This window comes from Leptonychotes weddellii, chromosome 4 (assembly GCF_054177405.1).
Source record: "Leptonychotes weddellii isolate Sample4059 chromosome 4, ASM5417740v2, whole genome shotgun sequence".
Classification (NCBI taxonomy): Eukaryota; Metazoa; Chordata; class Mammalia; order Carnivora; family Phocidae; genus Leptonychotes; species Leptonychotes weddellii.
In genome coordinates, this window is record NC_138372.1 from 66362985 (window position 1) to 66374506 (window position 11522).

At 38.2% G+C, this 11522-nt stretch overlaps 1 protein-coding gene across 1 annotated transcript in view; it reads left to right on the top strand.

Moving 5' to 3' along the window:
* The window catches only part of CLCA2 (chloride channel accessory 2), a 40060-nt gene that overhangs the window by 25372 nt on the left and 3166 nt on the right, over nt 1–11522 (top strand). The window contains exons 12-13 of the mRNA XM_081818718.1: nt 860–1030; nt 4330–4563. Of these exons, the coding sequence (XP_081674844.1) occupies nt 860–1030; nt 4330–4563 (405 nt within the window). The remainder of the gene's footprint in view (nt 1–859; nt 1031–4329; nt 4564–11522) is intronic.

An 11522-nucleotide genomic window follows, 5' to 3' on the forward strand; every position in this document is an offset into this window, starting at 1 on the left:
AGCCATTTGCCCAGGGTGGCCACCTGCACTTGAAGAGTGAAAGTGTTCTGCACTTGGGCTAAGCTATACCTCCCACTGCTACCCTGGAGTCTGGGCCTCCCCACCATTCAGTTGGACTTGGTTTGGAATTGAACTGCTCTTCAAGGAAAGAAGTCTAGCTCTGGCCAAGCTTTCCAAATGCCTCCTGAAGCAAAGCACAGTGGATGGAACCAAAGCCTGTCAAACCCCATTCAGCAAACCCCTCAGAATCTAGAACAACAGTTCCATGTTACCTTCTAATGAGGAAATTAAATAATTTCACACTACTTTATCAACTACCAGATTTTTTTTTCATCAGGGCTGCAGGATGTTTATAAATCCCTTGAAATTGTATGAAATGTGTATATGTGCATCTATGTTTATTTCCTGGAACAGAACAGCTTTTATCTCAAAAGAGTCTGTAACCATAAACAAAAAGAATATGCTTGATTTCCATGAAAAATTAGTATTATTTTCAGTGATAAGAAGGAGAGCTCTAAAGGTGGTTATTATACGCTTTATGAGCACTGAAGCACAACTCATTCACCTTCAGAAAATAATTTTTCGGAGGTTAAGGAATCACAGGGAGAAGTTAAGGAGCCATTGGATTTTAATATTAAAAGTAGCTATGACCATCATGGTCATAAATATGTCTAAAAATTTAGACATCTATATCTAAATGTCTATAAATTTAGACATCAATTCCAATCCAAATCCATTTGGATTTGCTAAAATGGGAAGAAGGAAGGGAATAAAGCTTATTATTTAATGATTTAATTAAATATTAGTAATCAACTGTGATGACAAGTGGTGACATTGAGCTTTCTTTTTATATATGCAGGTGCTGATATTATAAAAAATGATGGAATTTACTCGAGGTATTTTTTCTCCTTTGCTGTAAATGGCAGATATAGCTTGAAAGTGCATGTCAGTCACTCCCCCAGCATAAGCGGCCTAGCCTACTCTATTCCAGGGAGCCGTGCTATGTATGTACCAGGTTACATAGCAAACGGTAAGAATCATGAGCACTGTTATGTAACTTCATTTAACGTATATATCGCTGGTCTGTGTGTGTGTAAGAGAGAGAGAAGAGTAAGAGAGAGATGGAATTTCAAAACCCTTTATGCTTAAGTCAATGTATAATTTGTGCTATCTCTTCAATCCTCAGTGGTTCAAGGTAGTCAATCAAGAAGGCAATAGATAATTCCCACAGATATTCCATAGATATTTGTTCATTTTAGTCATTATTTTGAACTCTTTCTTGTGGCTGTTTCATCAGAATTACTAACAGTTAAAGAGATTTGTTGATTTTTTTCTCATTTATAGCTCCTGTATTTCCTCTATAGAGGTTTAGGCAAGAAAAAGAGGCAAAAGTAGTTAACGGTTGAAAGAAGGAAGCAAACAGCCCAAACAATCCACACAAAAAATGAGTTCCTGAATAAATATGAGTTTGGATGTTACAGACAACTGAGTGATTCCTGAAGATGTCCTGTCTTCCTTCAAGAGAAAAGCACCAAATAAATAGAAGATATACGTCTTTTCTTAACACCATTATTATAGTTCCCAAAGGGAAGCAGTGGTTAAAGTGTTACAGACAAACAAAAATATGCTATAATCATTTTAAACAATCTCAAAAAAATTTCTAAACATTATTTCCCAAACTGCAGAATCTTTATGAATACTTTTCATGAATTTTAGCCGCTATAATTAATCATAACTATTTCATAACATGATTCTATATTTTTGGTCTTTATGTACTTTTAAGTAGAAAATAATCAAGATGTTCCACTGAATTTGCATCTCCTGATAATTTTAGTTTTTCCTAAAACATAATTTACTCTCCTATGTATTTACTTTGGGTTACTTCAAAACCAGTGTAAATCAAATTGCAAGGTAACATGATTTTATTGCATAGATATGATTTCGCATCTAGCTATAATAGTTATAAATAAATATTCCTTCTTTCATGTAGACCTCAAACATTTTTGAAGGCTTACTAGGTGACGGGCTTAGTCCTAGGAACTTGGGATAGATAGCAGGTAGAATAAGACTTGATTCCTACTGAGGAACTCAAAGGTTACTGTCTTGTCTAGTATCTTTCTAAAATCCTGAGTTTAAAGGATACACATTATCAGCATCTGGTATACAGTGAGATTAGAAAAGTAATATTCAACTGTCCTTTCATCTGTGTATTTTGTAGAGGCTCTTAGCAGCATAGAAAGAAAAAGCTAGGTTTTCCTAGGTATGTCTACTACACATAACATTCACTTTATCAGCTCACTTTTAGAAGACCACCTTGAGCACACACTTCATTAAATAATGGGAGCTGCTCTATTTTCATGCCACCAAATCCCCAGACACAGCAGTGTCTGCATCCTTCTCCTCTCCAAAGGCCAGTGTCTCTACGGGATCTGCTCTGGATCCCATCCAGAGGACTTGAGATCTCACCCTTGCATGGTCCCACTCTACCGACACCTCTGAGCAGCATTCAAGCATGATTTATCATCCCATATTTAAAAAAAATTCTATTGTTGGTCTCCCTTCAGATACTGTCCACCTCCCTGTCATCGACTTCCTTGACATTAGTCTAAACCTGCTGCCTGCACTTTGACACCTCCAATTTATGACTCTGTTCGCCACAATCTGACTTCCACCCAAACTCCCCAAAACTGGAATGGCTCTGGGTCTAGTCACCAGTGACCACTCTGCTATTAAATCCAAAGAATATATGTCAGTCCTTAGCAGTGTCTGAAACAGCTGATTGATTTTGCCTTTGTCATCTCCTGGCTTCTACAGTTACTTCTTATGTTCTGGAATTTTTTTTTTTTTTTTTGGTCAGGCTCCTTTTCCAGCTCCTCCTTTTCTATCAAGCCTCTAAGTGTTGGCAATTCTCAGAGCTCAGGCCTAACCTTCTTACCCTACCATCTGGAGCCACTCTACCTGGGTTCGGAACCTTGCTCCTCCATGTACTGCTAGCTGTACGACTTTGGGCAAGTTACTTAGTTTCTGTTTGCTTCAGTTGCATCATCTTGAAAAAGGGGGGGTAATAACTGTACCTTCCTTATAGCTTTGCTAGGAAAATTAAGTAGCTGATACATGTAAGATACTTAAATAAGTACCTGGCAAGTAGTGAGCCAGGCACTCAATAAATGCTATTTATCATTACAGTTGAAATTGTTATTAGGTAACCTCATTAACCCATATGGCTTTAATAATATCTATATGCCTATAACTTCCCAATTCATAAGTTCAAAAATATTAAATCTAGATAAAAACCTCTCTTTTGGTTTTTATGTCTAACTGGCTCCTTGTCATCTTCAATTAAATGTTATAAAGGAATCACAAACCTTATAACTTACATTTTCAGTCTTTTTCCCTTTAGCCTGCTTCTCTTCCCAAGTTGCTCATTTTAGAAACCTGGGAGCTGTTTCTTTTTCTTTTCTTTTTTTTTTCTACCAACTTTCCTTCACCATTCCATACTCAAACCTATCACCAGCTTTTACTGATTTTATCTCCAAACCACATCTCAAACTGCCTACTTCTGCCCTCCTCCCCACTGTTGTCACCCAGCCCACCCTGCCATGTCCCCCTGTCTGGACTGTTGCAGTGGCTGTCTTAATGGCCCACTGCTTGCTGTGCTAGAACCCATTCTTTAACGAGAGCAGCCACAGTGACCTGTTAGAAAGTAAATGTGATCATGTCACTGCTCTGCTTCCCCACAGCTCATAAGATTAAACTCTAAAATCATTAGAGTGGCCTGCAAGGCTCTTTAGGAGCTTCTCTCTCTGGTCTTATCTCCAACTATTCTCGTCCTTGCTTTAATTAAATTTTTCTAATTTGCAGGGCTCTTTAGGAACTCAGAGTTTATACAACCTGTTCCCTCTGCCTGAGATATTATTACCTCCACTCTGCCTGGCTGACTCCTACTCACCCTTTAGGATGCCTTTAAATATTACTTCCTTGATACCACTACAAATTATGTATCTGTGTTATTTTTCTTCACATCACCCTGCTCTTTTTCCTTCTTATGTTTATCATGACTTATAGTTTTATTGGTATGACTATAAATCCCAAGAGGAATACTCTTTTGTCTGTGATTACTGCCTTCAAAATATTTATTTAGTGAAAGGATGGATGAATGAATGAATGAATGAACAAACGAATGAATGAATGGTGGAATAAACAAACTCAGTTATTCTAAGGATGTAGTAAAGAAAAAAAGGTTTTAAAATGTCTCCTCAGAATCTCTCAAAAACAAGCTACTCAGGAGATTGTCATTTGTGGTTTTGGCCGTTCTTTTCTTGGTCACAGGCAACATTCAGATGAATGCCCCAAGAAAATCCGCGGGCAGGAGTGAGGAGGAGCCAAAGTGGGGCTTTAGCCGAGTAAGTTCAGGAGGCTCCTTTTCCGTGCTAGGAGTTCCAGCTGGCCCCCATCCTGACGTGTTTCCACCATGCAAAATTACTGACCTGCACGCTGTCGAAGTGGAAGAGGAGGTGACTTTATCTTGGACAGCACCTGGAGAAGACTATGATCAAGGCCACGGTAGGTTTCTTGCTTCACTACCTGTATTTCTACAAGGTGGCATTTCCAATAACTATGTCAGGGGTTAGCTGGGTAAAAATAGCTTTGGGGGCTTCAAGCTGACAAAGCTGCAGAGGATTGTTATGAAAAGCTTTGAGTTGTTGATGGGGCCTTATATGCTAGAGGTAGGAATGGGAGCTCATCAGCTCCCCAGAATTGAGAAGGCCCTGGTAAACGAACTGACACCGATCATCTAGAAATCTTGATTGGAAACATAAATACCATATACAAGAGTAGTTTAGTCTACAGAAGGGTTCTGCATTACAGAGCATGGGCTTCCAAATACTGGAGGTATTTAGTTTTCTGAAGATTAGATAGTGGATAGTGAATTCAAAGATTTACAAGTCAGGGTTAGGGGAATAATTCCCGTAAGTCATGCAAAACTTGGTGCATTTTCCACCCCCACTTGTGGCCATCACTTTTGTTAGGGAGACTAGACCCAGTTTCATTATGTGGGCTTCCTTATCCTTGTGTGGGTGGACACTGATGAAGTTCTTTCTTAACATTCCCTTTTCTAAGGCCTACACCAGGTTCAGGCTTCCAGCACCATTTCTGGATCCCTGTAGCAACTCAACAAAATAACTTTCCTCAGAGAATAACTTTTCTAACAGCTTTGCCATCACCAGAACATGGTTATCATTGGTTATACATTAAATAACTTATTTCCTGTTGCCTCTGATTGAGATGCCTATAGAAACCAACCTTCTCTACTGAAAGCTTATTTTGTCAATATCAGTCAATAACAGTGACCACCTTGGGCCTTTGCCAGTCTTGCTTCCACCCTGGGTCATCTTTATCTGGCTTATAATTCTCTATCATCCATTTACTACATTCACCAGAAAGCATCTCAATTACAAATAATTTTGTGCTGCTGAGGAACATCAGTATTGTCGCTTTGTCTTCCAGTTCTTTTATCAAAATCTACCCCTTCTTGTCAGAGGAGAAGGAAGTGAAATACTTCACACTCTGAATTAAGGATTCTCCTAATTTAAAGATTGGAGATGTGCAATGATTGAAACTCTGGGATGGATATGTCCTTTGTATAAAGGAAAAAACTGTAACTTACATGTCAGGAAAAAATTGTTCCCACTCTGGCTTTAAAGCCAGCTGTTTGACCTTTGGCCAGTTGCTTAGCTTCCATTGGCCTCCGTTTCCTTATATGGAAAATAGGGCTACAAATATTTATTTCATAAGGTATCATAAAGAGGAAATGAAGTGACATATATAAAATCAGAGGGGGAAGAGAAAGTATTCCAAGTTTACTGGGCTGCTGGTTTGTGTAGCTACTGCCTTCTCTAACATTTAGAGTAAGGAGCCACAAACGCTCCCATCTGTATTTAAAGGTAAGAGTGGTGCCACCTAGTGGCACCTAGTGAGAACCGTGTTCTCACTCCTTCCTCAGTGCCTCAGAAGCCCCCAGTGTGCTGAAAGAGACAAATGCCAGCTCAGGCTCCCATTACTACTGGAAACTGTTCCTCTGAAGAGCCCTAGTTATTTCAACTACACTGCTGAAGTATAAGAGTAGAAAGAAAGTGTGCAGTGTTAGTGGTTATTAATGGCTTGAAAAGAAGAGATACAACCATATGGGACTTTAGAATTGGTATCACAGTCAGCCTTAATCAAGGGAATAGAAAGATCTTCATGCAACTTCACTGATGAGCAGGATGCTTGAAGCAGATCTGGCTTGTTATAATATCAAAACCATAAAACACAAAAGATAAGTGGGGGGGATGCCTGGATGTGTATTAAGTTGCTGAAATTATTCTCATAACTGATTTGATGACTCAGCAATGGCAAAATTGACCAATTAGTCATGAATAGACCAACTAGCAAATAGGCACCTGTTTAATCCATAAACATGTGCTTTCAGTCCCTATTTTTTCCCCACAAATTATTGTCTAGAAAGGCGTTGTCCTCACCTCTATGGCCAGAGTTAAAAATAATGGGGGCATGTCTCTGGCTTTACAATTATTAAAAATGTGACTATTCTTAAGAACCTTGTTAGCAATAAGTGAATATCTCATATATGGACAAGCATATCAGTATTTATCCAGATGGCAGCTCTTTACTATACACAATATCCTAGAAAAGATGACCAATTATGTGGAATAAACAAAATATTATCAGATCACCATTATGTATACAGGCTAGGCATTACGAAAATGGGTTACTTCCTTGGGTTTTCATTAAAAGTCTGGGGTAAAATAATTGCTAAAAATGAGTACCAAGCATGTTCTGCATCTCCTTTGTATTTTTTTTTAGAAATTAGGGACACTTGGGTGGCTCAGTCTGTTAAGCATCCACCTTCGGCTCAGGTCATGATCCCAGGGTCCTGGGATGGAGCCCTACATTGGGCTCCTTGCTCAGCGGGGAGCCTGCTTATCCCTCTGCCTGCCACTCCCCCTGCTTGTGTTCTCTCTCTCTCTCTCTCTCTGTCTCTCTGACAAATAAATAAATAAAATATTAAAAAAAAGAAATTAAAGTGAAAATATATTTACTAAGCTACTATTAATGCCCAGCACAACACTAAACATTATATAAGCATAATTTAAGATGGTCCTTGCACTCCAAGAATTTATAATTGCATACTGAGAAAAAAAGGCATAAAATGGTCAAAACCCACAGTTTAACACAATGCCATTTGTATGGTTTGGAAGCCACAGAAATTAAAAGGCTGTAGAGATCAGTGTGTGTGGGAGCAGAGAAGCCAGGTTCTTACACCAGGGGCCTGGGCAGAGCCTTTGGAGGGGGGCCAGACTCCAAAAAGCACCAATATTGTACCTCCTTCCCTGCACTGACTACCTTCCCCACGAGCCAAACAGCCTGACTTTCACACTCTTCCTCTGACATCGTTTCATCATGTTCTTATACAACTATTGTGACAACTTACTATCTTTAAAAGTTGTTGAAAATGTGCTGCTTCTGAAGAAGCTATTCAGTGACAGCAACTGTTCTTCTCACGACCCCCTCCTCTAACCCTCAGTTATACTACTAAGCTGGAAGAACAGTGAATGTAGGAGAGACCTAAAATAATCCTTAGGGGATGAATTGTATTTCAAATGAAGAGAGGAAGCAGCAACTGTTGACAGTTGAGAGAACTCCCTGAAGATGGGACCAAGTCTTCAACTTCCTGTCTTGGTCCTCGGTCCAAGCCCAGTGCTTTCCCTACTAGGAATCTACTGGTAAAGATGCTAATGAAGATGAAAGCCTCAGTAACTGGAAAAGTAGCACAGTTATTGGGAAATAAGAAATAGGAGGGAGGGTAGCCGAGTGGGAGGCTGCACGGCATAGTGTTAAGGGACTGGGCTTTGGAATCAGACACACCACCTGTTACCTGTGTAACCTGAGGCATACTTAATTTCTCTCAACTTCTGATTATTAATCTGCAAAAGCAGATGGTAAGAGTAGCTATCTCAGAGCGTTGTTAAGAGAATTGAATGCAGTGAGGCACAGAAAGGGATTAAAACAGTGTCTGGTCCATACTAAGTGTTCAGTAAATATCAGCATTTGTAACATTTTGGAGACAGAAGGGATCTTAAAGATGTGCTAGTCTGACCCCCTTGTTTCAAATGTAAGGGAATGACCCTGAGAGTTTAAGTGTCTTGCCAAGGCCATAGAGTTACTTTCATTTGCTAAAATATACTGTGAAAAAAGAGTTAAAGACCAAACCTAGAGATATATACCTAAGAGGTCAAAGATGCAGAACCAGCCTGATTTCTTTTTCTCACAAGGAGAGAGGGAACATAACAAATACTGTAAATGGAAGGTGTTTCTCCATGAATGTGTGAGCTGAGTTTGAGTCTTTGCAGTTGCTCTAGGTGCTCATGGTAGAAAGTAATGGGATTTAGAGTTGGAAGAAATGAGTTCATTTCCAGCACTACTATTTCCTAACTATTCACCATGGTAGCACATTTAACTTCCTGAGTCCTTACTTTTTATTTTAAAATGAGATGATTAATTTCACCCAGAGAGAGCTGTGGATGTGGAAAATCTTTGTCAATGCTAAGGCTTATGAAATATTACTTGTTTCATTATCTAGAAGACTCTGGGAAAGCACTATGGAGAGGGCTTTCTCCAGAGAGAACAACGGACATAGGAACAATGGATATGTTCCACTGTGAGTATAGAGTGGATGGTCAGCCTCGCTTCTCACCCATATCTGTCCTCCTATATTTGAACCACAGCAGGAAGCAACTCAGCTCCAAGTGGGTTCACTCAGGGGGAATTGGCTGATTGATAAATTTGAATATACAGCCTATTTTGTTTTGACAACCTTCTCTAAGGGTGCTTTATTCTAATTACTACTCAGGAATAGAAATAGTCTCACTATCAAAAATTATTATAGATTTGGAAACTGTTCAAAAACATAGTTATCAAAATATTTTCATTTTTTAATTAAAACTTGGAATACCCTATGGTTTTCATTCCTCAGAATAAAATCCTCCTTTGAAGCTGCTCTATTCATTGTTAAATCTAATTTTGGCCATTTTATTTATTTTATTTTTTTTAAAGATTTTATTTATTTATTTGAGAGGGAGAGACTGAGAGAGAGAGCACATGAGAGGGGGGAGGGTCGGGAGGGTCAGAGGGAGAAGCAGACTCCCTGCCGAGCAGGGAGCCCGATGCGGGACTCGATCCCGGGACTCCAGGATCATGACCTGAGCCGAAGGCAGTCGCTTAACCAACTGAGCCACCCAGGCGCCCTAATTTTGGCCATTTTAGATAAGAATTATGATATTATTAGAGTGGGTTAGTACTACAGGTGGCTTCCATTTTTTGCATAACTATTTGTTATTCATAATTTTATTTTTGAGTTGGTAATACATTCACATGATTGAAAATCAAAACAGCACAGCAGTGTGAATGTAACACTTAAAAAGTACTGAACTATACCCTGAACTGTACACATTAAAAATGGTTAAGATGATAAATTTTGTTATGTGTATCTTACTCCAATTTTGAAAAATCAAAACAATATAAGGAAAATCAAAATAATAAACTTCCTGCCCTCACCTTCTCCAAATTTAGCTGTTCTATAACATGCAGTTGTTTTTTTAATTATCATAGTCTGCCTTGAATTAATGTCATACCACTTCACATATAATGTGAGACTCTTTCAAAAGTATAATTCCTTGTACCCTCTGCCATCTTTTGTGGTCCTGCTATCATATATATATATTTTTTAAGATTTTATTTATTTGTAAGAGAGAGCATAAAAGCAGGGGGAGGGTCAGAGGGAGAAGCAGACTCCCTGCTGAGCAGGGAGCCCGATGCAGGACTCGATCCTGGGACTCCAGGATCATGACCTGAGCTGAAGGCAGTTGCTTTAACCAACTGAGCCACCCAGGCGCCCTGCTGTCATATATTGTACTGCTATTTTTATAAAGCCCACAATGAATTGTTATGGCTTCTGTTTTAAACAATCAGTTGTCTTTTTGATAAATTTTAAGGAGAAAAAAATGACCCTTTTTTGTAACCCATATAGTCACCATTTCTAGTCTTCTTCCTTCCTGTAGGTCTGAATTTTTATCTATCATCATTTACCTTGTAGCTCAGGTCTTCAGGTGAAATTCTCTCAGGATTCAATTATGTGAAGATGCATTCATTTCGCCTTAAGTTTTAAAGTACATTTTCACTAGATATAAAATTCCAGGGCAATAGATTTTTCTTTCAGTACTTTAAATGTTATTTCATTATCTTATGGCCCCAATTTTTTTCTGATGAGAAGTCCGCTATCATTCTTACTATTATTCTCCTAAGTATAAAGTGTCTTTCTTTCCCTTTGGCTGATTTAAATTGTTTTTATCTTTGGTGTTCAACAAATTAAATGTGATGTGCCTAAGTGTGGTTTTCCTGATACATATTCTGTTTGGGGATTGCTGAGTTTCCTGGATCTGTATTCTTTTTGACCAGATTTGGAATATTTCCAGCTAATATGTCTTCAAAAAATTTCTATTCTATTCTTTTTCTTCTTTTCTTCCTGGCTAATATTGATATGATATGATATGATATGATATGATTATATTACATATTACATTATATATTATATTATACCCGCATACACTAAATGGATATGTCAGTATATCACAAAGATCACTGAAATTCTGTTCAATTTTTCTCTTTTGTCCTGAGTGCTACAGTTTGATTTTTATGGACTTGTCTTCAAGCTTATTGATTTTTTTCTTCTGTTGTGTCCAATCTGCTATTAATCTTCTCAAGTGAATTTTGTCATTCTGTTCTTTTTCCAATTCTAGAATTTTCATTTTCTTCTTTTTTTAAGTTTCCATGTCTCTCCTCAAATTTTCCATCTCTTCATTCACTATATACAACTTGTCCTGTTGACTTTTAACATATGCATCATGGTTATTTTATTTTATTTTTTTAAGATTTTATTTACTTATTTGACAGAGAAAGACAGAGAGAGAGCACAAGCAGGTGAAGCGATAGGCAGAGGGAAAGGGAGAAGCAGGCTCCCTGCCTGATGTGGGGCTTAATCCCAGGACCCTGGGATCATGACCTGAGCTGAAGGCAGACGCTTAATCAACTGTGCCACTCAGGCACTCCTCATCATGGTTATTTTAAAGTCCTTGGCTATTAATTTCAAATCTCAGTCTTTTGTGACTCATTTTATTTCCTGATATTTTTCTTGACTATATATTACATTTTCTACTTCTTTGCATGTCTGGGGATATTTTTTTATTGTATATTGGGCATGTGGTAGTAAATTATAGACTCTGGAATCTGTTATATTCTTCTGAAGAGTTTTGAAACCTTTTCTTTCTTTTTTTCTTTCTTTTTCTTTTTCTTTCCTTTCCTTTCCCTTTCTTTCTTTCTTTTTCTTTCTTTCTTTCTTTCTCTCTTTCTTTCTTTCCTTCCTTCCTTCCTTCCTTCCTTTCCTTTCCTTTCCTTTCTTCTTTCTT